This window comes from Primulina eburnea, chromosome 8, assembly GCF_022965805.1.
Source record: "Primulina eburnea isolate SZY01 chromosome 8, ASM2296580v1, whole genome shotgun sequence".
Classification (NCBI taxonomy): Eukaryota; Viridiplantae; Streptophyta; class Magnoliopsida; order Lamiales; family Gesneriaceae; genus Primulina; species Primulina eburnea.
In genome coordinates, this window is record NC_133108.1 from 41,474,416 (window position 1) to 41,499,151 (window position 24,736).

At 34.3% G+C, this 24,736-nt stretch overlaps 3 protein-coding genes and 1 pseudogene across 7 annotated transcripts; 3 read left to right on the forward strand and 1 right to left on the reverse strand.

The window, feature by feature from the left end:
- Positions 1-444: 444 nt before the first annotated feature.
- On the forward strand, positions 445-4,503 carry LOC140839850 (WRKY transcription factor 44-like). 4 transcript variants are annotated; one of them, XM_073206820.1, is made up of 7 exons: positions 446-1,101; positions 1,626-1,842; positions 1,937-2,038; positions 2,394-3,004; positions 3,476-3,634; positions 4,093-4,301; positions 4,332-4,503. In XM_073206820.1, exons 2-6 carry the CDS (start codon positions 1,651-1,653, stop codon positions 4,262-4,264), a joined length of 1,236 nt encoding a protein of 411 aa, XP_073062921.1. In that variant the 5' UTR covers positions 446-1,101; positions 1,626-1,650; the 3' UTR covers positions 4,265-4,301; positions 4,332-4,503. The 4 variants fall into 4 exon arrangements, with proteins under 4 accessions (XP_073062923.1, XP_073062921.1, XP_073062922.1 ...); XM_073206821.1 differs by having other exon boundaries at positions 446-848; positions 1,044-1,101; positions 4,093-4,503; XM_073206822.1 differs by having other exon boundaries at positions 445-848; positions 4,093-4,503.
- Positions 4,504-7,582: 3,079 nt separating this feature from the next.
- On the reverse strand, positions 7,583-10,206 carry LOC140839852 (caffeic acid 3-O-methyltransferase 2-like; annotated as a pseudogene).
- A 3,518-nt stretch (positions 10,207-13,724) lies between these two features.
- LOC140839851 (serine/arginine-rich splicing factor RS2Z33-like) lies at positions 13,725-17,264 on the forward strand. Of its 2 annotated transcripts, none has more exons than XM_073206823.1 (7): positions 13,725-13,857; positions 14,633-14,749; positions 15,735-15,774; positions 15,920-16,015; positions 16,254-16,450; positions 16,616-16,714; positions 16,839-17,264. In XM_073206823.1, the coding sequence occupies exons 2-7, from the start codon at positions 14,640-14,642 to the stop codon at positions 17,233-17,235; spliced, it is 939 nt and encodes a 312-aa protein (XP_073062924.1). In that variant the 5' UTR covers positions 13,725-13,857; positions 14,633-14,639; the 3' UTR covers positions 17,236-17,264. The 2 variants fall into 2 exon arrangements, with proteins under 2 accessions (XP_073062924.1, XP_073062925.1); XM_073206824.1 differs by having other exon boundaries at positions 13,826-13,857; positions 15,471-15,774.
- A 2,417-nt stretch (positions 17,265-19,681) lies between these two features.
- Positions 19,682-20,631, forward strand: LOC140838004 (E3 ubiquitin-protein ligase SGR9, amyloplastic-like). Its single transcript, XM_073204088.1, has one exon. It carries the CDS (start codon positions 19,691-19,693, stop codon positions 20,525-20,527), a length of 837 nt encoding a protein of 278 aa, XP_073060189.1. The 5' UTR covers positions 19,682-19,690; the 3' UTR covers positions 20,528-20,631.
- The last annotated feature ends 4,105 nt before the right edge of the window (positions 20,632-24,736 follow it).

Here is a 24,736-nt window from a genome sequence, read left to right on the forward strand (position 1 = left end):
CTACCGATATTCACAATAAAAAGTAATATTCTTAGCATAAAAAGTAATCTTTTTTCATGGATGACCCAAATAAGAGATTTGTCTCACAAATACGACATGTGAGACCGACTCACACAAGTTTTTGCCTACAGAAGACTTTTCTTTTGCTACCAAGTCTATCAACAATTTCCATAAAAAAAAATTTATTAATAATTAAAAACTCTTTTCCAGAATTAAAATTTTAGACTTATCATATAAAATAATTTAACGCCATTAAAAAGTGTTAGATTTCAATTCAATTATCTAAACGGTATTCCAAAAATACTGATAAAACTGATTTGTCTTATTAATATTCAGGTTAGTTTATGATATAACGAAAATATTTTTTTTTTTAAATGTTAATAGATAATGTAAATATTTCGTATTTTTATGAAAGTTGATGATGGTAAATATTTCTAAAATTTCTTGAAGGGATCTCCGAATCGAGGCTGACAAAGACACAGACGGAATGTGAAATCTCGCAGAGATCCGATTATATGTTCTCTTTTCAAGATTTCTCAAAAACAATAAAGAAAAGAAAATAATTTCTCACACTGGTGGAACCAACATATTAGTGGGGGTACCTTTAGCAAGAAAATGGATAGGAAGGTGGGATGGGGTTTGAGCACGTGGCTGTTGGTATTCAACTACCATTCTTCTGGGGTTAAAATCAGTGAATCTGTCTCAGATGCGGCTTCCCGGGTTGGTTGGCCTCGTAGTCATTACCCATCCTGCCCCTGCCATGATATGTGCACAAATCGAGAAACTTTGGCTATTTTCTTTTGCTGAGAGATTGGCAACACTGGAGAGAGTGGAGCACAATTTCTTGGGTATTCTTTTTAGCTTTTTCACTCCGACCTTCTATACATTTTGTTGGTGGGTTTTGTCTGTTTGTCCACAAAGTTGTAAGTAATGGAGTACACAGTTGGGTTTTGGGGGTGGAACAGCTGATCAATTTGGTGGGATTTTGGAAATGCTTGTTTTACATGTTTTGTTTTGTTTGAATTTGAATATTGTGTATGCAAGTGGAGCAAAATGACTTGATGTTCAAGTGGAGAGAACGTTGGATTTTGGTATTTTCTGGTTAGTTCATTCTTTAATCTCCAACTCCTTGCTACTTGTTAAGAAAATTGCCGCTTCTATAAGCACACGATTTCTCCAATTATATGTTCTTTAACTTGTTGAATTGGGAAAATAGAAGCTGCCATTGAGAAGGGATGGAACTAGGATTTTAATTTACTGCCTTTTTTGTTGTTGTTCCCCTCGTATAAGGACCATGGAGAGTGGAATTTTTTTAATGAATTGTTGTTTTATTGTTCAAAAAGATGATCTTTCTGTCAGAGAAGTGACTGTATTAAGGCTTGGGATAACTAATCATGATTCAAGAACTGGGTGTCGATTTTCCAATAAAAAGTGAAAGTGAGAACGATTTGTTTGTTGATAATTTGGTTCGGTGCTGATTCGAACCTAAGTTTAATTGGTCCATGATCGATGGTTGAGAAAACTATTTTGAAATTACTGATGGTCGGCTTGTGTCACAAAATTTGCTGTTTTGTACACTTTTAGGACATGTGAGCTTGATCCCATGTACAATGTCAATTATGCAGAAAATTATTTGCTGTAACGACAATTATGACGAAAATCAGAGAAGAGGATGAAACTGCAATTAAGAAACCAATAGCCAGGAGGCTAGGCTTCTCCCATCATAAATCTTTCTCAGAGCTGCTTTCAGATGCAGTTGAGGATTCTTCACCTGCCGATGTTTCTCAAACTGCGGTTGTAGCCATCAGACCGAGGACTGTTCGGTTCAAGCCAACCGGGAAGGTAGTTACTTCTTTCAAGGCCCTTTATATCTGTTGTTGTTTATGTAATTTTTTCATTTTTATTGTCCTTGTTGTTTGGTATCCAATGAATCCAGGTGGAGGTATTGGCCCCAAAGTCAAATGCTACATCAAATGTGGTATACAAACCAATTGCTAAATTCGTGACAAGTGCAACTCTTTCCGTCTTGGCAAATTTGGTTAGTACAACGTGGTCATATTTCCAATCTTCCAAAATTTTGGCTAGGTATCATTTTTTATTCTGCAATAGCGGATGTGTGACATTTTTAGTCTTTCATATATGCGAGTATTAACTTTGGTTCAATATTTATGTTGCAACAATCAAGTTTAGCATTTCTTCGATCTATATCTTCCAATTTACTAGGACATCCATAAGGTTCCAAATATGTTTCTCCAACATAGTTATGGAACTGAAAATGACATGTTACCAAAATGTTCTTAGAACAATGTTTCCATTTGTTGTAAATGTATGTATTTTATGAAATTTTTTTTTACCAAGGGAATAATGATTTTTATGAACTTGTTTTTGATCAGGGGAGTAATGATGTTTATCCCAGACAAGAAATCGCGGAGGTTGGTTCATGTATTAAAATACCAGAATTGAAGAGAAATGATGTGCTAGAAAATTCTATCAAAGACAAATGTTTCTTGCTACCTTCTAAAAACGACGAACGAGCTTCATCTGATGGACATAGCTGGAGGAAATATGGACAGAAACAGGTTAAGGGAAGTGAGTATCCACGAAGTTACTACAAGTGTACATACCCAAATTGTTTGGTGAAAAAGATGGTGGAAAGAACACTTGATGGCCAGATTGCGGAGGTGGTCTACAAGGGTGAGCACATCTATTCAAAACCTCAGGGACCTGCGTGTGATGCTGCTCAAATTGAGGGAAACAGTCCCGTGTCGAATAATCAAAAGGCTTATAGAATTGAAGGGCATGCAAGCGAGTCTAAAGATCAGATTTCTGTCGAGTCATTTACCCAATCAGGTTTTGTTGGTGTTTCCCAGAGAATCAATGAACCAGTTACGGATGTTCTGTTCGAGGTTAGTGCCTCAACTTCCAATGATGCTGAGAAAGGGGGATGGGAGGAAGGGAGTGAAGCTTTGGTAGCGGAAGATGATGGTTTTAAGAGCAAAAGAAGGTGATATAGTTATTTTACGCTGGCACAAGGATATGTACAGAGCTGCAAACAAATCGAATTGAACTTAATTGCTTCTTTTTTTTTTAGCTCAGATTGGGCTCATATTTTTTAGCTTACTTCAAGCTACAAGAATGAACTCTCTGGAGCGTGAGTTCGGTTCTAAAAATTCAAATTCTAGCTCGATTCTTTTAAATTAAACTTGTGAGAGCATATTTTACTTTGAAGTATATTTATAAAATATTATTATAAGCTCTCAAGCGGCTTGAGAGCTATTGAGTTAATAATTTAGGCTCAACAACATGTTATTCAAACATGTCAGAACTTGCCAAGTTTGATATTTTCGAGTTTGAGTTAAAAAATTTTGAAACTAGCTCGAAAAGCACCGAACTTGTCCAGTTCAGTTGCATTCCTAGTCATATGTGAAGTTTTGATATTTGAATAGCATTTTGAAGTTTGGGTTTTATGCCGCAGGAAATGTGAGATCCAATCACTAAAAACAGGTAGAACGGAGAAAGCCACGTCCGAACCTGGGAATGGTGTGCAGAGCAATATGGATTCTGAGATTATCGGGGATGGATTTCGATGGAGAAAGTACGGCCAGAAAGTTGTCAAGGGGAATTCATACCCAAGGTTTGTATTCTATTTGTCAACTTTCTTGGCTTTCCCTAGAATAGAAATAAAATGCGAGTCTACAAGTTCAAAAAAATATAGGGAAATTTTTTTTAGATCAAGATGCTTGATTTTTGTTGGAACATTTAGTATATAACAAGCATGAGCAACCATTAAAAATGTCAAAAAAATGCTAAAATAATCTTTTCAACAATTTTTATAAAAAAATCAAATTTATAGAATTTATAGCGGAAAAATACTTCTTTGACGTGATGAATTTTGGTTGCTATTCTTTTAAATTACTGGCATCTTGACATGCATTTCACAGCAATTTGCATCACCAGTTATGTTCGTATTTTGAGTCAATTTAGGGGGAGTGGGAATCTCGAAATAGTCGGCTCTTTTTAAGACAGTACCACTTGGCATCAGTTCCGTTTGTTGTTGGCTCATAGGTTGTATATGTTTGATTGTCCTTGCAGGAGTTACTACAAGTGCACCAGCCCGAAGTGCAAGGTGCGGAAGTATGTCGAGAGAACTTCGGAAGATCCATCCACTTTCATAACGACGTACGAGGGTCGGCACAACCATGAAATGCCAATCAAACTTGCAAATTCGGAGGCATCTAATACAAGGACTAGGAGCAAATCATGAATCGATCCCTGCGAATCCAGAGAAATCGGCAGATGCATGTGTGTGTGTCTATATATATATACACGCCTACAAATTAGGATTACTGCAGTGCTGATCCAATTCTGGAAAATGACTGGTTCATATGACCGGTTTCTTTTTTCTTTTTTTGTGTTTCGAAAATTTCGATCCAGAATCCTGACATTCAATTATATATAGTTTTGAGAAACATTGTCGTACAAGTACAATTTGAGTATAAAATATCGGTGTCTTATTTTCTTCATATTTGACAAATTCTTTATATATACACCAGTGAATCGACGTTGTTTGTCTAATATTTTTTATAATTTATTTGGTTTATATTTAAATGAGAGTCAAAATATAATTATAAGAAACAGTGATGAGGGATTATACTGTAATTTTGATATATAAATTTAAAAAATAAAAAATAAAAAATGATCTAAGGAGGAATTGAACCTAAAGAGAAACAAATATTTTATTTGTTGAACTACATATATTTCGCATTAAAGTTTTAACACTTTATGAATATATATATATATATATATATATATATATATATATATATAATTATTAAAATAGACCATGACACCAAAAATTAATTATTCTAAGAAGAGTGTTTTTAATGCAGGAAATTTATTGAATTTTAACGACATACGCAGATTTTAAAAGCCTATAAGTATTCAATCAAGACTTTTGCGTACTCTATTGAAGTCTGGTGGTATTCAAAATAGACCTTTCATGGAGTTTTACACAGTCAAATGACATTCAACATTGACTTTTAAAAACTTTATAAAAGTCTAGAAAAATTCAAATTTTCAATAGACTTTTAATAACTTCATAAAATTCATTATCATACAAACATTAAAGCCTAAAGTACAACTATAAATTATCAAAACTGTATTTGGTTCAACCCAAAGATTTAGACGGATTTTTAAAACTTCTAACTCATACAAGCTAATTATTTCTTTCTCTATTGCTTCACATCACATCTCTTCTTATATTCTCTGCTATTATCTATATCTCCTATCATTTATATCTATCACTCTCTCAAATTTTCAAAATATATCTATATATATTTTCATCTTTTCTTTTTAAATTTTTCGTATTTTGGCTGATTTTTCATTTAATAATTTTTTATTTTAATATCATAAAAAAATTTGAATTCTAGATTTGATTTTGTGATTTTTATTTTATAATTTATACACATTAATGTAATATTCAATAACAATAAAAGATTATTAAAAAAACTCGCTTAATTCTTAATAATTAAATATCCTCACAACAACCATGGTTTTTTAATTGTTTTTAGCATTTTCAATTAATATATAAGTTATAATATTTTTATACAAAATTATATCTACACAATAATAAATATTATTCTTTGTACGTGTATATTATCAATTCAAAAACAAAGTTACAGATTAATCAATTGATGTATTTTTAAAAATTTACAATCATGAATACAAACCCACGTATATACACATGTAAGGATTAAATGATTCAACTTTAAAATAATTAAATTTATTCATTAATATAAATATTGAAAAATATTTTAAACTGAATATGTTATATATGTCAATTAATTATTAGTTCATAATATGTTATAATTAAGTACAAAATTTATAAAATTCTATAAAAAAAAAAAATTCACAAAAGCCTATAAAAATCTTGCAAAAAAAAATATATAAATTCACTTAAATATATGAAATTCTGTAGTAGTCAATAAAAATTTATCAAATTCATAAAAGTTTATTATTTTGAAAAAGTCTTAATTGTATACATTCTACTAATTATCTCAAAACTTAATAATATAGTATAGATAATCATGAGTTACGAAGTAATATCCAAAATAAAGGCCCGATTAGAGATTTAAACAGAGTAGCAGCCAAATATATATTCTTGAATTTTATTAAGAGATAATTGTTTATTTACATTAAAAATGTTAATAATATTTTCTTTATATAAAATAGAATTTAAGAAGGCCGTGCATAAAATTTATATAGTGTATAATGGGAACAATACGAAGTGGTATGCAAAAATAAAAGATTGGTTAATTATGACGGTTTAAATCGATTTAAAATAATAAATCATTCTACAAAGTTTAATTAAGTTTTTAGGGTCCATTTAGCATAATATTTGGCCTCTTGAGTTCAGGCAACAAGCCCACCAGTTCACTTAAATGATCACCCTTCAATTATATTCTTCCTATCATTTTTTTTAACACATTTTGCAAATACAATATTCATTCAACGATAAATTTATCGTCATGTCGATTTCATAGTTATAATCTCGGCCAAATCCACTAGAAAGATTACAAAATACTATATAAAAGATGATATTTGAAATTGTCAGAGAACATCAAATATTCAATATATCATATAAACCAATTTAATATTACTCAAACTCGACCCAAATAAGTTTTGAGTCAAGTCGAGTATGAGTTGTACTCAAACTAGAAGCCATAGCCATTGATTACTTCAAAATAAGTTGTACTCATATCGGAATTTTAATGTGCAACTGAAAGCAAGTTCGACCACGTATCGATATTATATATATTTCAAAATGACTTCGAATTTTGAATGGTTGTGAATTGTGATTAGATTGAACTTTCGAGTTATTTAAATTGATAGAAAATGAAAAACGCAAAGGACCTACGAGAAATAATAGGTCGTGGCAAATTAAAAACTGCAGCTGCTAAATGTCGCTTTGACACTAAGTATCAATCTTCTCGTATAAAAATATATCGAGAATAACATTTTCAGTCTAGTATAGAATGAACACACGTTTAGTGGAAGCATAGTCGATACAGTATATGTGCGTTCTTTTGTCCAAAAATGGTAGAGACAATATCCATTTCTTCTCGAACAATTGTTCTGAACAGAAAATTTAAAATTTTGTTTACATCAGATTCCAAATATTATCATCTTAATTTATTTTAAAGATCTTTTTGAATTTCTTAACATCAGGGACTCCCGCGATGGTTCAAAAAAGGAATAGGAATCGAGACAGGCTTCGACTAGCTACTATAGTAGTTAGTTGGTTTAGATCTTATTTATTGCAGATGGTTATACGTATTCATGCTGATACGTTATTTTACAATAATTAATGGATGATTATTTTCAAAGTAATTTAAATTTAATTTGAATGATTTTGCCAAAGCACGGCATTTTTATATCACAACGTATGGCAACTGGCAACTTAATTATATTCAACAAAGTTTTACAATAAATAAAAATAATTAGTATCGATCAAGAATTAACTTCCATGACTGAGCTTTCGACATATATATACTTCATTTGTAATTTTATCCATACATATCTGAAAACAAGAACTCAATCTCTAGAACAATTATTATAAATTATAAAAATCCTCCATTATTCGTATAATAAACCTTATTTCAGATCGTCAAGCCCATTTGATCTCTCATTTCGGTCTCTTTATTTCTGGAATTCCACGATCCCCAGAGTAAAAACCGAACAAACTTTACGAAATTCTTTGAAACCGGCTTGCTTTGCCGGGGCTTGAAATCCCTTTTCCGTCCTCTCTCTTGCGCCTGGAATATAGGCCAACATTATCAAATCAACATCGAATACCAGCTTAGAACTTATATCTTCGTTGGGGGTCTCTGGAAGAATACGTTCCACGAATCACGATGATCATTTTCCCGTTCTCCGGCAGCGATCCGCGGCAGTTTCCAATATTTTTAAGCACTCGGAGTCGCCCCAGTTATGGAGAACGAACTGCAACCGAGAAATAGAGAAGTAAATATTATCTTCCACCTACAAGACCTGTGTACCAGCTGCCTTTTGTTCCCACGAACTAATTTTCTTTTAACAAAAACAAAACAAACATAAAGTTCGAAACAAAAACTTATTCCAATAGCATTACATTTTAATGTGAAAATTTAGATTTTTTTTTTAAAATTAAAACTTAACAGATGTCTATGTTGGAGATTTAATAAAATATCATGTGATTAAATCCATATATCACAACACATAAAGAATTTATGTCGAATTATCAGAAAATATAAATAATAGTAAACATGCACCAGAATTCATTGATTGATCTAGCATTTGAGTTATAGATTTTCCAATCTAACAGAGAATCGACCACCTTATTATTGACTTAGATGAGAGAATGAGAGATCTAGAATATGTGTGTCGTATATATAATCTATCTATTATTCTTTGTGCCTCAGGACCATAGCCTTATATAATATTAGCAGTTTTCGACCCATCATAGAAGACTTAATTAAATTGAGTTTCTATAAATAAGGTGCATCATACCAATTTATTTAATACTTTGGAAACTCATAATTAATTATATCATTTTATTGGACCTTTTATTATATAACTTGTCAATATACAATTAATTAAATTACGTAAGTCCACAAAACAGTTGTAACAGTCTATGCACTTCACAAATCTATCAACAATGAAATTTATATTAGTATGATCGTTGATAATTAATCGTCCATCTGCCTTGATTGTGAGCCCCTTATACTAATTAAATGCAAAATTATGTGATGACTTGTGTCGGAATTTGTAATTAAACAATGATTTTCAATGCATGCAGTCTACACGTTTTCACATTAATTATTAAATAATTTAATTTGTGATGGCTTTGGATTGACTATGAGACGCACCTTCATCAAGATGGCATCCCCTTTGGGCACGCTAACAAACATGTCTCCACTAACATGCTCCACACCTGAGCACATTCATTATAAAATAATGCGAGTAGGTCTCTTGTGAGACGGTCTCACGAATTCTTATCTGTGTGACGGATCAAACCTATCGACATTCACAATAAAAAGTAATATTTTTAGCATAAAAAATAATTTTTTTCATAGATAACCCAAATAAGAGATCCGTCTAACAAAATACGACTCGTAAGACCGTCTCACACAAGTTTTTGCCAAATAATGCTCAGCGTTTTTTATATATGAATTAAAAAAAGAGTTTCTTTTGGGGTAATGTTGAAGGTAGTAGTAAATCTCTTGGTAATTATATAGACCTGTCTCACATGAGAGATTAATATTTGTAATGGTGATATGTATATACATAGCAGGATAAGATGGAGATTCTCGGGTAGTGTGGGGCAGATCGAAATTTATTCCCTTAATAGTTGGATGCTTCGAAATGATTATGTTGAGTGAAGCACCGATTCCACCTCCCACATCAACGAGGGACTCAAACCCTCGAAGCCATCGTATGTCTCGACAAATTTCTTCATGAGAATCGTCGAATTATTGGACATGGCCTCGTGAAAGATCGTGTGAATCTAGGATCTGTCGCGTGGTACTCGTACAAGCTCTTTTTATGTGCTTTGTTGAACAGGGTTCCTCCCTCCTGAACCGCATCCTTTAGATAGTACCTTTCATGTAATAAAATATATAATTATTAAGTATGCAATAGAGTTGCCAAATTCACAAAAAAATTCTAAATGACGTATGGTTAAAATATTATAGCTTGCCAGATATCCATGAGAACTTTGTCCTGAGTCATGAGCAAAGAAGGAGCCATGGAAACTCCATCTTCGTTCTTAGTCAAGAATCCGCACACCGGGGCCAGAGAATACAGCCGCTCCGCCCCGCCATCGGGTAGTGTTTTCTGGCAGCATTTCAGCACAGAATGGCTAGCCAGCAGGCTGAGGATTCTGTCCAGCATGCCACGCGCCTCCGGGTTGGTGGCATGAATCTGGGAGGCGAGTTCCGCCGTAGAAACAAAGGCGCCAGGCCCTTGTTTCTTGATGAGTTCGAGAAGGTCCAACTCAATGGCAGCCTTGAGCACAGAGGGGAACACTGAAGCAGTGAACAGTTGCATTGCGAACAAGAAGTTGGAATCCTCCATCGTAGAGGTAAGATTATCAGAAACTGCGGTGGAATCCATTTTGATTAATTTTTATCTGTTTTCTGGTGTTTGAGTTGTTTAGTTTGAGAGTTTTCCTGGATGGAGCATGTATTTATAGGCTGTGAACGTGATGATGTCGCCCATTGATTGGTTGAGCCTTAATTTTTAATTTTTTTTAAAACATTGACAAATTCAATTTTTGCGGACCAATCATGTAATAAATTCAATTAATATGACTAAAATTATAAAGAACAAAACATACATGACCAAAAATACATTTTTCAGACGAAAAATGTAAAAAAACAATAATGTGCTCGAACTGCTAGCTTCTTTGATATATAGCTTAAGCTTGTAATTGCTTCTCAAAACACTATAATTCCACCACTCATATTACTAAATAAATATACACATTCCACCATAATTTTCAGGCAAAATGGATTTGCCAACTCAATATATATTCTAATTAAGTTATTGCCATTTAATATTTTTGCTCATTGATATAATAATTGAAAACGATGGAACTAAATCAAAACAGAAAAAGAAAATAATTTATAGATAAATTATTTGTGTTCTCCGAAAATTTCAACTATCACACAATGATGACATCATAAATATTAATCCCAATGTACATCATATTGGAAGAGTATATATAATGAAGAGTACTGAATCTTCCACCTTGAGATAACTCAGCGAAAAACATATCGACAGTACAAAATTATATTAAATTTTAAAATCTCATAATATATACAAATAACTTAATTCATGTAATCGAAAACATCTCGACAGTGGTCATGCGTAGGCCATTTTTTTAAAATGAAATTATTTTCATTAAAATAGGTAAAAAGTTATTTGTACATCACAAATCATAATCCCCCGAATAACAAGCAACTACAATAAAATCTGCGTAGACCATTCTTTATTGTGACATCATCTGGATTCATGATCAAGAAGATATTGAAAGGAAGTTGAGTCGAATTTCTTGTCAAAGATAGCCTTTTCCAATAATGAAGAGCAGCTGGTCCTTCTGCCATTTAGGATGTGTTTGTTTACTTTAGGGCTATGCCTGGTAGCTATGATAAAGGAATGATTATTTAATATCATTTTTTTATCTCGCGTTTGCTTCGTTTTTTATTAATCTATAGACCCTTGATTATGATTGAAAGCCCACATTATTCATGTTATTTGTGTGATTAAATATCGCTCCTCAAAAAGTATGATAATTAATAATTTTTTAATAGTGATCATGATAAGATTATATATTGACCATAATACCCTTGAATTGTTTTCTTCAATATAATATGAAAATTAAAATTAGTGAATTTAATAATTAATATAATATTTAAATTTTTATTAAATTTTTTATAAATTAATTTCATATATTTTAATTATTTTCAATCATTTTAAAGAAAATAAATTGTAATGCAAATCTATCTTAAATTAAATTTTTATAAATTTGTAATCTCGTTAATTAATTTTTTTATGAAAATAAATATTTTTTCAATTCTAATTTATTTTTTTAATGATTTAAATTAATTTTAATAAATATTTAATTATCTATCTAATTATTTCAAGAATATATTTTTAATTAACATTTGGGGCATTTTGGTCATTATAATAAAATTTACAAAATTAATCCATCATTTTAAAATCATACCAAACACCATGTTATTTATCTCACCATACTATTAATCCATATATCTCATTTTTTAATCACTCTAATTATTAATCATTACTTATCCTATCACACGTACCAAACGGAGCCTAGATGTATTGATGCATTTTATGTACCGATTATTTATCCAGAAATGGATGAATGTTATCGGAAAATTGGATTCTTGAGTGCAGGTCTAGCCAGGATCCAATCCTTCAATTTTATCTTCTAAACTATTTTTTTAATGGGGAAGAGAATAGGCAACGTGATGTCCCGCGATCCGGAGACAATGATCCATATATAGATAATTATATCATTATCTTATAATATTTCTGTTTTAGACATCATAAAAACAAAAATTACACTTATGTCTCTATAATTAAAAGCTCATAACCTATTATTAATCGATCACTTCATAGACAACTCACAATACATAATTATTCACGCATAAATCTATATAAATAAAATTAGTCTGACAAGATCAACAAAGGTCAATATATCTCTGGCCTTGGATCTCCTCAAACAATGGCTAGATGCTCACAAATCGCCCCAAGCCACAGACACTCGCACGACTGCGAATGACGAGGTGCTTACGTGGAAACGGCCGCCAACCGGGGAATTTATGAAATGTAATGCTGATGCAGCCATCTCCAAGGGGACGTGTTCGATCGGGATTGCAGCGGTTGTTCGGTCGGAATTCAAATGGTGAGTTTATGGTTTGCAGGATGGTCAAATACCAAGGATTCATCGAAATCCAGGAAGATGAAGCAAAACACTACTCGATGCCATAATTTGGACGGTCTCTTTTGATCTGCAGCATGTTATTTTCAAAACAGGCTCTAAATCTGTGGTGGAGGCGGTTTACTCAAATTTGGTAGATCGTGGTGAGTTTGGAACAATCGTCGGAGAATGTTGCTCCCTTCTGTCAAAAGAACGCCACCACAATGTTCAGTTTGCAAGGCGACAAACGAATATGGGTTGCTCACAATCTTGCTCGAGCGGCCAATTCTAGCGCTAGTCCTTGTGTCTTCTATCGCTCCTAGTTTTATTTACGATGATTGTAACGAACCTTCTTTGAGTTAATGAAGTCTGATCTGTTTTGGTTCAAAAATATGACGGACTCACATTTTTTGAACATTTTTTATGCCTAATTTTCACTAAAATTTATTTTGTACCTTCTTGATAAATTTAAGTGTGATGAGTTAAATTTTGAAAAGAAATTTATGAACTCAAATGTTTAAGCTTAATAAATACTAGTATACTGACGCACGCAACAATTTTTTTAATAATTCATGTTTGTTTATATTTAAAAATAATTTATGTTGTTTATATTTAAATAAGGATCAAAATGTAATTATAAGAAATAGTAATTAGTATACTGTCATTTTGATATATGAATTTTAAAAAATAAATATATAAAGGAAAAAAAGACATAAGCAAGAATTGAACATGAAACTCGGTAATTAAAAAACAGATACTCTATTTACTAAATTTCATGTGACTTGCAATAAAATTTTAATACTTTATTAATATATATTATTATTAAAACAAACAATGACATCAAATTTTAGTTACTTTAAGTGTCTCAAATTAATAATATAATATAGATATAATATAGATAATATAGATATGGATTGGGGAGATAAGACAGTGTCACAAAAGGAGGGAGTCTCATGTGAGACCGTCTCACGGATCTTAATCTGTGAGACAAGTCAACCCTACTCATATTCACAATAAAAAGTAATCCACTTAGCATAAAAAATAATATTTTTTCATAATAATCCAATAAAAACCCGTATCACAAATATTACTCATGAAACCATCTCACGTAAGTTTTTGTCGCGCAAAAAAAAAAAACCAATGTTTGGGCATCATGTGACCAAACCGTCATTCTAACATGGGTTAAAGTTCATTGATACATCTCGGCCCACCTTGTGCTAATTTTTGGCCCTTAGATGTCATGCGAATCATCCTGACCGTAAAAGCACTAGGTTATAAAAATATATTCTCACTTCGAAACCGTGCCATTCTCGCTGTTTTCTTGATAATTAGGGTTGCGTCTACAGAATTTGTATTTCGATTTCGTTTTTCGGGTATTCTTGAGCTCAATATTTCGGTTTATTTGCATGAATTTTATCTGCTTACGTGAATTATACTCGATCTTTTATTCATTTAGGTTCTCACCAATGTTTTCCGTGAGAATTCGTTTTTAGACCGGGGATTCTGGGAATTTTTTCAGTACTTTCTGTCACCGCGGTAATATTTGGGAATTGGATGATCGTAATTGGTTAAATTATTTTGTTAATGTTCATGGCAGTTATTGGATTTATTCCGATACCGTATTGTTCTATTGAAAGTCTTCTTTTCTTTTTTCTTTTTCTGTTTTTTTTTGTGCAGCGTTTCTTTCAAGTTGGTTTAAGTATCATATCTTAAAGAACTAAGCTTTTTTTTCTTTTTCCAATAATCTGATTTTTGTTTTGTTTTCCTATTCCTCTCTGATTTCTCCAGGGCATGGGTAGTTAATTTCGTACTTTCCCAATCTCTTCTTGTATTCCAATTGAGTTTTTTTTTTTTTTTGGAATTTTGAATTGTTAAGAGGTATCAATAAAAATTGGTCGTAATCAAAGAAGTAAACAGTTGTGATAAAGTTTAGTTTCTCTATTCTGGTTGTGCCTGGGTTTTTTCTTCGCTACTTGTCGATCTCAGTGTTTTGCCTGCTTAGGGTTATCTTTTTATGTCAAATAAGACTAGCTGGCTCATTTTTGGTATTGGTGTATTTTGTTACTTTGAGATTTGAGATTTTATAGTGTACCTTGATGACGTTGTTCGCCTTTTTGCAATTCTTGAGCTTAAGCTTTGTTGCTACAGCATAAAAATGCCTCGTCATGATGATCGGTATGGCGGCAATACTCGCCTCTATGTTGGTCACTTGTCTTCTAGAACCCGTTCTCGAGATTTGGAGCATGTTTTCAGTAGATATGGAAGGTAATTAATGCAGTGTCCTCCTTGTTTTTGTTTAGTGATAGTGCTGCTAATCTTTTTCGAATGTGAAATATCTTGCTTATTTTATGCATTTTACTATTGGTTGTGAGGTTTAGTACTTTAATAGTTTAATTTAGTTCATATGAATTTCCTTTTCTATGGATGGTGTGTTTTTGTTCTTGATGATGTTTTTATAGATATTTTAAATTTTATACATGCTTACTTAACCAGTTACCACCTCCATTGTGTAAATTGGTGTAGCTGACTTAGCTTGTTTAAGTGTAATGCGAGCTTATTTCCCGAAAATGGCTCTACTTTTCTGAGACATGTTCTGAATTTCTCTTACGTGGTGTTTTTCACCATGGAGCCGATGTACTGATAATATCTCCATCATCACCTACTTTAAAATTCTCTGCTACATTGCGAATCAATTCGTTCTTTAGAGGCTACTTATTATTTCTCTCCAAGTTGGTTTATCTAGGTTATGTAATGAAATAGTTTTCCACCCTTACAAGATTTATGAGAATTCTAGCAAACCCATACTTCTATCTCTGTCACAAGAGATCTAGCACTGGAGAATGTGGTTCTGCTTCTCACCTCCAAGTAAGAACATTTTTGCTTTCTAAGCATGGTTCTTACCTTGGCGACTCTGTGATCGTATTATTTGTGAAGGAACGATGTGGCATAGGTGCTTCTGTGTTTGACTTGAATGATTCTATTGAAGGTTCCTGAGCCTTTCCGTGACCTGGTGGTCAATGGTGGGAGGGTGGACTATTCCTGACCTGGTGGTCAATGGTGAGAGGGTGGACTTGGTGGATTATCTTGGCGATTGTTAGAAGCCTTTGGCGATTCTTTGTGTTGTCTTTGCATGTTTTTATGGATTTTGCAACAATCAAACTGGTGTTTAGTTCGTCTTGAGGACCAAGTTTCATGCACTCCAGTACGTAAGTTATGATGGCCTTAATGTTTCTGACAACCATTTCCGCAGAGTACGCGACGTGGATATGAAGCGAGACTACGCCTTTGTTGTATGTATCATCACTCTTATCTTTCTTTGTTATGATTATTATTAACAGATTTCTTCTATCTTTCCATGTATGAGCTGATTACACGTTTGACGATTACGTGTGGATTTCTTGTGTTGGTTTCTGTGTTCCCTATCACAATTTTCAGGAATTCAGTGATCCTAGGGATGCTGATGATGCTAGATATAACTTGGATGGAAGAGATGTTGATGGACGGCGCATCATTGTTGAATTTGCCAAGGGAGTAAGTGAATTTGAGGCTAGTTCCTTCAATTTTTAGCTACTTTAAGCCAAAAATGTGGCCGGATGTGGTCGTGTCATGGCTTTCGTCACTCGAGGTGCGGTTTTGACATAATTAAATGTAGGGACTTCTTGAATTTTAAGAGACATATAAATAAGCTCCTCGGGTACAATGTTGTCTTAGTTTTTTTTTTTGTGCTGCATGTTTAGCCTCTGATGTTAAATGAATGATGTGGCTGCAGGTACCACGTGGGCCTGGAGGAGTTAGAGAATATGTTGGCAAAGGTCCTGCTCCAGGTTCTGGGCGGTGCTTCAATTGTGGCATTGATGGCCATTGGGCTCGAGATTGCAAGGCTGGAGACTGGAAAAACAAGTGTTATCGCTGTGGGGAAAGAGGTCATATTGAGAAGAACTGCCAGGAAAGCCCTAAGAAGCAGAGGTAAGTCTGTTTAATTTGCCGTAATGATTTGCGCTCTAAGTTCCACCTGATGTTTTTTCCAGGACATGTTTGCCTTAATTTATGTAAGTTTAATATATATAGCAGTGAGTGCACTGCTTTGCCCTGTGATGTGGCTATTAACATTTTTATCTGGCCCTGTTTCAGTAAACGTGGTCGCAGTTATTCACGCTCTCCTGTGAGGTCACGTTCTCCTCGACGTGGCAGGAGTAGGAGTCGAAGTTTCAGCAGAAGCCGCAGCTACAGGTTGATTGTTATTTTTGAACAAAATTTTCCGATTACAAGTTTTAACTCGTGAAGAGATGCTACTAAGCTCCTGCACGAAATTCCCACTGAATTTCCCCCCATTTTTAATTCTTCATTTTTCCAGCCGGTCAAGGTCGCCTCCGAGAAGAAGCCGTGATGCTGAGTACGATGAAAGGAGATCAAGAAGTCCAGCAGGCAAAAGTCCTGAACGAAAACGGGGTTCTTCTCCCTCCAAGAACAGGAAGCGCAGCCCAACACCTATTAGGGATGATAGTCCAATTGAGGGAAGGAGCCCTTCTCCGAGGAGAAGCAGAATGGAAACTGAGCAAGATGATAGGTATAATGGAAGTCCTAAGGAGGTTAGTCAGAGCCCTGGGGACCCTGCTACGAGAGGGGACGATGAAAGCCCTTATGCTGCCAATGGTCGGGGCAGAAGCCCCAGTCCAAGAGATGACCTAAGCCCTGTCGATGACAATGATAATGATAATATTCGCTCTCCTCGGGGCAGTGAGTCTCCATGAGATTGTTGGAAGGCAAGTGTTGGTTTGATCTGGTCGAGTTAAGGTTCTTCATTGAGGTTGGTGTGTTATTCTGCTTTATTTATCAGTGTATTGTAGTTGAAATGTTGAAGTACTCGAAACTTTCTTTCTTTGATTTGAGAGGCCTGCAGACATTGCTTTTGTTTTGAATTTGAGCATTATTATTATAATATTATGTTGTGTTTTCTGTTTGTTTAAAAAAATTGAAAGGATTGTTGAAATCAATCCTTTAAACATAAAATTAACACAGGCAATAGGTTATAGAAAAAAATGCTTCGTTTCATTTCTATTGTACCAAAGTACATCCTCTTAACGTTTTTGACGTGTTAAACACATTGATCTTAGGAAGAGATTGTCTCACAAGAGTTTCATTTAAAAAATTATTATGAGGACGTATTTAGTAAATTTATTACCCATTTATAATTTTCATAACTTATACTTTATTTTTTTAAATTCTAGAAATAACTAAATAATTAACATAACATAAATTATTTATAATTTTAATCATATAAAATAAATTAAAGATTTTTAGAAATAAATAATTAGGAAAAATCAATTTGGCGTGCATTGATTGCTAGTACCCATTGTTCAAAACATGTTGCACAAATACCGCACGTACTTAAAAAATAAAATAAATAAACTCTGATTTTATATAAATATAAAGGCAAAAACTTGTGTGAGATGGTCTCATGGGTCATATTTTGTGAGACGGATCTTTTGTTTAGGTCATCTATGAAAAAATATTACTTTTTATGCTAAGGGTATTATTTTTATTGTGAATATCAGTAGGGTTGACTCGTCTCGTAGATAAAAATTCGTGAAACCGTCTCACAAAAAACTACTAAAAAATAAAATGTAACCAACACTAATGTTCGACCAACACCAATACCCCAATATTATCATTAAAAATAATAGTTTTGTTAGGTTGTTGCTGCCATGTACCTTTCCTATTGGAGCAGCTGTGGATTTGGTGCCATCAGAGGAAGTATATACGAAGGGTTGAGTAAGGTTTATCTCCGATCTTCTTCTTCATGGAAATTTGCTAGTTTTTGGGACATGGAGACGATTTTGTGCTGCACGACTCCTCGAGGTCGGGTCTCATGTGGGAGTTCGCCAGTTCAAGTAAAGCTGTTGCGGCTGTAAATATTAGGTCTTGAAGTGTTCCGAAGGTTTCTGTGGAGGATTCTGTGAGGGAATTGTGCTGCTCATTGTTCTTGGTCGCTGGTGAATTTCACATATCAAAGATCAAATTGTGTGGGCGAAATCAAATAAATAAATTTAAGTTCATGGGAAGATTATAATTCTAGCACAAAATAATGATAATAATTAGATGTATAAAAACTGTGTACATTGTGTTCAACTTACGTGCATGTGTATTAATTAATTATAAGCGTGTGAATTAAAGATTAATTATTTAGAGTGTGAGTCATCTTGATTCAGTAAATTATCAGCAAAACATTTGTGTTTGAACGAGACCTACTCTTGAATGAGTATGTGTTGATTTTTTTCTCCTTTTCGTTATCACTTGAGATCGAACCCTAGTCTCTCTCCCCTGATTCAGTATATTATTTTTGTTTGGCCAAGGGATCCAGCAGCAGTTGGCTCTTTCATTCTCTTCTTGTTGTTCTTTTCACCATACTGTTTAGAAGAGAATAATTGGAGACCATAAAATGTGAACAAGTGTGAGCCATTTTCTAACCAAGACACGTACTTGTGGACAAGATCCCAACATTTCCATCCACTCCCTTCCATATTACTCCACCACCTCAATTTTCTAATGCCACACCTTTCCCCATCGTACCTGGAGTAAATTTAGTGTAAATAAAATCATATCTTCTAAAATATATAAAAAAATCAATAATTTCCATAACAAAATAATTAACTCTGAATCCGTTCTTACAAATCTACATTTACAAAAAAATTACACAAAAACTCTCGTGAGATGTTTCATTGATCGATTTTATGATTCAGATATTTTATTTAGGTCACGTATTAAAAAAAATATTAATTTTAATGCCAAAAGTATTATTTTTTTTGAAAATATGAGTGAAATTGACTTGTTTCACAAATAAAGATATGTGAGACCGTCTCACAAGGTAACTACTAAAAAGTTCAACTAGGGAAACCAAACTTTAGTTTACTAGATAGTTACTAACAAATATAGCATAAGTTCTAAACCAAAAATAAAAATAAAAAAAATCTTGATTTTATAACATATAAATGTTAATTTTAAATGGAATTTTTTTTCTGTTGGGTTTAAATGGGATTAATGTACGCATTAGTGAATGGGAAGGGAAACTAAAAATGTTAGACATCGTGATCAAACAACACATGTTAATAAAACCTAATTGTCTCCTTTAAGGTAAAAATATTTTTTTTTCTTTTTTCCTATAAATAATTATTTCCCATTTCACTTGGTAGTCTTGCACATGATCCTATGATGGCAAACCAAACCATAATCATGGCAGCCCTCTCCACTCTCTCCCCTCCCCAACTCTCCGATCTCACCAACTCCATCTCCGCCATCTTCCGCGAACACCACCGCCGCCAATCCTACCTCCTCTCCTCCCCAACCCTCTTCTCCCTCACCCTCCGCCACCTCCGTTCCCTATCCCTCCACCACAAGTCCCTCCTCATAGCTCGCCATCTTCTTTACAATCTCACCCTTCTAAAAAACTCCATGCAAGGCGCCGCCGCCGCCGCGACACCTCTGAACTCCTCCGCGCCCATGAAACTCCGGGACCTCGATGCCGTACTCCTCCTCCTCCTCCTCTGCGAACTCCATCAACACGACGGTCAACAACTCCTCGAAACACCGCCTTCGCAATGGCGGATTCTTCTGTGTAATCACGTCTCCCGTAAAATATTAAATCTTTCCGGGTTCGGCGGATTCTCATCGTTTGAAGTATTAAACGAGTACGTCCAAATTGTGGCGAAATGTAGTAATTTCGTTAATGTACTGGGTTGCGGCGGTGAGTTGGGAAAGGCGGGAACAAGTGCGGCAGCCGCAGCTGCGGCTGTGGTGGCGCTGCCATCAGTGGAAGTGAGTGCCGGAGGGGAGTGTGTGATATGTAAGGACGAGATTAAGGAGGGGAGAGAAGTGTGTGAGCTGCCGTGCGGCCATTACTTTCATTGGATGTGCATACTGCGGTGGCTGCGGAACAAAAATACGTGCCCCTGCTGTCGTTACCGGCTGCCAACAGATGACGCCCGCCGTGAGATTGATCGGATTTTTGAGGATCTCGCCAGGATCGGCGGTTGCTTTTGCACATGATTGTCTAGTTCATATTGACTAGTAAATAATATTGAGACAATTATTGAAAATATTAGCAAAGATTTTCTGGTAGAATTTTTGTCTCCGAGATGGTAATATGTTGTAGTTTTTACATATAATCTCGTCAGTTTTAAACTAATCAGAAAACCATATACACTCGCACTAAATTATGTTTCTTGTGAGACGGTCTCACGTATCTTTATCCGTGAGACGGGTCAACTTTACCGATATTCACAATAAAAAATAATATTTTTTTATGAATGATCCAAATAAAATAGATGTCTCGCAAAATTCGACGCGTGAGACCATCTCACACAAGTTTTTGCCACTCTATAATACTCGTGCAACAGGGGACTAAGTATTAAATGTAATTTTCCACCATGTCTCGTAGTTGGGTACTTGGAACATTGGTCATTTTTACTATAAGAAAAATAAAATTAATGATTATACATACTAATTTATTTTTGTTTTATGATTGCTTTGATTGGAGAATGAAATATATCTCTAGTGTTAGAATGAAACGAATGGTAGTGAAGAATGAGTGGTGAGTATCACTCGTTTGTGATAACAAAAACGTCGTTGAATCTTTCTCTGTGTGGTTTAGGTTAGGATTTATCTGTTTGAGAATATTTTTTTAGTTATAAAATTTCAAGTGTTAGTCTAAAATTGGATATTAGACTCGTGCAATTAGTTTCTTGTCCTGGATCCCTTTTGAATGGCATTGAAGTTGTAACGTCAGATGTATTTGATAATATTAATTAACAGATTGGATCTCTTTTCCTGATATTTTTTCTCTGTTCTCACATCCTGAAGTTTTAACTATAAGATACAATGGGCTTTCGATTTCAGAGTACAACCTAATGCATCCATAGTTGCTCAAAGCCCAATTAGGAAATACCAAATCACAAAGCCCATTATTCGTGGACTGACCCGAACCGAAACGAATTTCAAGAAATCTAGCAAGTTTATTCGCCTCAGTGAGAGAGAATATATATATACACTAGTAAAAGATGTATATGTGTTGTATGTGTTATTATTATTTTGAATTTGATCAAATAATACTAAATAATTAACACGAAATTATTTTCAATTTAGAACAGTTGTTCGATTTAAAATGGAGTTTTGTTTAAATTTTTTTCTATGTAAAATATGGAATGACTTGAAGACGTTTTTAGTAGGGTAAGAAGACTAATCACTACAAAAAAAAACGGGATTAGCGACGGTCAAAACCGTCGCTAAAACCGTCGCTAATCCCTAAGGCGACGGTTATAACGACGGTCAGTCAACCCGTGACCTCATGCTGCGTCGCCCAAAAAAAGTCACGGTTTAAAACTCCCGTCGTTATATAGCGACGGTTTTTATGAAGAACACCGTCGCGAATATAGCGACGGTGTTTATATAAACACCGTCGCTACTTTAAGCGTCGGTTTCTTAATAAACCGTCGCTATATTAAGCGACGGTCCTAAAAATCTGTCGCTATATTAATCGGCGGTTTTTTAAAAAAACCGCCGCTTAATTAGCGACGGTGTTTATCGATAAAATTCGTATACAAAAACTACTGAATAGTTTGGGAACGAAATATCGTACCGAAAAATTTCTGTAAAAAAACTACTAAAAAATTTTCTGTTAAACAAAAACTTTAATACCTAATTTGAGCGAAGACATGTAGTTTTACGTAACGGAAGATCGCACCGACGAAGAAATCTACAAAATAAATACGAGAAAATGTTAGTACAAAACAAAAAAATCGAAACTTTGAATAAATAGATAAATTTTCGCTACTACCGTGAACAATCGTTTAGAAAATTTTCGCGAACCTTCGTATATATAGAATTATAGCGACGATTTTTTATAAAAATTGTCGCTATATAGCAACAGTTACATTAAAACCGTGGCTATATAGCGACGGGTTTAGAAATACCGTCGCCGATCCAGATCGGCGACGAATTTTGCATAACCTTTGCTGATCTAGATCGGCGACGGGTTTTGTGGTCCCGTCGCTAGTATAGCGAGGGTTTTTCTTTAACGTCGCTATATAGCGACGACTGTGGCAAAACAGTCGCTTATTAAATTAAGCGACGGTTTTTACACGGTCGCTATATAGCGACGGGTTTTAATAACACCGTCGTCTGTTTAATTGAGCGACGGTTTATGAAAATTTGTCGCTATATTAGCGACGGTTTGATACAAGACGGTCGCTTTTGTTTCACCCGTTGAACAAAATAGCGACGGGTGTGTGGAACAGTCGCAATAATAGCGACCGTTTTTTAGAAACCGTGGCTATATAGCGACGGGTTTTATAAAACCGTGGCTATTATAGCGACGGTTTTTATAAAACCGTGGCTATTATAGGGACGGTATTATAAAACCGTTGCTATAATTTAAAAGGCGACGGTTTATATAAAAACCGTCGCTATCGCTAATCTTTCCGTTTTTTTGTAGTGAATTATGGAGTTAAATATTTTGATGTTCTCTAAAATAGTTATCTTTAACATCTGCAATCGTTGTAGAGTGGGCATTTTCCCTGTTATTCGATAATTCACACATCCTCAAAAAAGCTTAATCCGAAATCGACACATATGTCAGAACAGACAGCCTCATCTCTGAATCTGACGTGGCGGCGCTTCCGTATCTTCGCCACATCATCCTAGAAACTCTCCTCTTGCATTCTGCGGTATCAGTTATTTTTCCCCACCGCTCCTCGGCGGAGTGCACGGTGGGAGGATACTGGATCCCGGAGGGAACTATACTACTTGTCCTCTCTTTGGAAATCCCCGCGATCCAAATGTTTGGGCGGATCCTGAGAAATTTAGGCCCGAGAAATTTGTGAGCTTAGGTGGAAGAAATATTTGGGCTTTGGATTAATTCCTTTTGGGTTAGGCAGACGGTCCTGCCCAGGTGAAAATTTGGCCATTTCTGCTATTGTTCTGGGCCTGGGCTCACTGTAACAGTGCTTTGATTGGAAAAAGATTGGTGAAATGGACATGAGTGAAGGTCTGCTGGTCACTGCGCCAAATGTACAACCCTTGTTGGCTAAATGTAAACCACGTTCATTTGTTCAAAAAATGTGTAATTTTATTTTTCGGATTTATTTAAACCAAATTCATCAATTTGGTCATGTAATAGATTCAGGTACAAGAGGATTTGGATTCGAATGAAGTATTTAATTATTATCCTCATATGAAATCTTTAGTTTCAAATTCGACGAACGAAACTTAGATTATTTCTATATTTCTCTTATCAACATCTTACTCGTTTAAGAAAATATCAGAAAATGTAAAAGTAATAACTTGAAAAGTTAAATAGTAAATTTTGGTCATTGGTGATTATTTATTACATGGCCCAAACGCATGGGAAGATGCAATAATTGGCATTAATAAGATAATGCTTTCTCCAGGCTTAGCTTCTCAGGAAAGTAAACAGGCAATTATTATTATTACAATTTTTTTTTTTGTTTTTTTAGAAGTGGCCACACCAAATACGCGCCTTAAAAAAAAAGTTGAATCCCATCCCCGAGAGTCCTACACAGAGTCGCCTCAAGCCGCGGCATGAAAGAAGGTAAATCAAGGTTATACACCAGCAGCAGGTATCCAGAGGAGAGGTTGGCAAGATAAATTATCCATAAAAGAAAAGTCGAGACTCGATCCATCACCAACATAAATTAAAATATCATTCACTCCAAACCCTTATCATACCGTCTATGCCCCCTGGGGGCACCAAATACGCGCCTTAGCCTCTGTAATAAGATGGTTTAGAAGAATAATGTTTTTATTTTTTGTTTTAGCTGTTGGACAAATAATTTTATTTTTTAAAAAAATAAATTACAAGTGTTTTGTTATAGTTTTTTTAAAAAAAATTAATGCGAAACAGGAAATAAGTGTTCTTTCCAATTGACAGGATTGGTTAAAACCAGATTTAATTATTGAAGTGACTGGATTAAAAATTGACGAAGAAAATAAAACTATTAGAAAATTTCTAAAACATTCGGGCCTTTGGTTATTCCATGAGAAAAACGATGGAGAAAATTCACCATCAACCAAACAAAATCTACAAAAGCTTGATAAATATTCATCACAAGTTTACCTTTCAAATCTATACTGACACACCCAAAATATCTCAACAAAATGATGAAAAATAGGTATAGAGTAACGCAACATCACGTGTCAATATTTGTGAAACCTGTCAATTTCGTGATTTATAACTTCGAT

What these genes read in the sequence shown, in the direction of transcription:
- LOC140839850 (XM_073206822.1), top strand. Translation starts at nt 1,651, where the DNA reads ATGACGAAAATCAGAGAAGAGGATGAAACTGCAATTAAGAAACCAATA. An exon ending in GGTTCAAGCCAACCGGGAAG is followed by an intron (nt 1,843 to 1,936) that starts GTAGTTACTTCT and finishes CAATGAATCCAG; the next exon opens with GTGGAGGTATTGGCCCCAAA. An exon ending in AAGGGGAATTCATACCCAAG is followed by an intron (nt 3,635 to 4,092) that starts GTTTGTATTCTA and finishes TTGTCCTTGCAG; the next exon opens with GAGTTACTACAAGTGCACCA.
- LOC140838004 (XM_073204088.1), top strand. Translation starts at nt 19,691, where the DNA reads ATGATGGCAAACCAAACCATAATCATGGCAGCCCTCTCCACTCTCTCC.
- LOC140839851 (XM_073206823.1), top strand. Translation starts at nt 14,640, where the DNA reads ATGCCTCGTCATGATGATCGGTATGGCGGCAATACTCGCCTCTATGTT. An exon ending in AGCGAGACTACGCCTTTGTT is followed by an intron (nt 15,775 to 15,919) that starts GTATGTATCATC and finishes CACAATTTTCAG; the next exon opens with GAATTCAGTGATCCTAGGGA. An exon ending in AGCAGAAGCCGCAGCTACAG is followed by an intron (nt 16,715 to 16,838) that starts GTTGATTGTTAT and finishes TCATTTTTCCAG; the next exon opens with CCGGTCAAGGTCGCCTCCGA.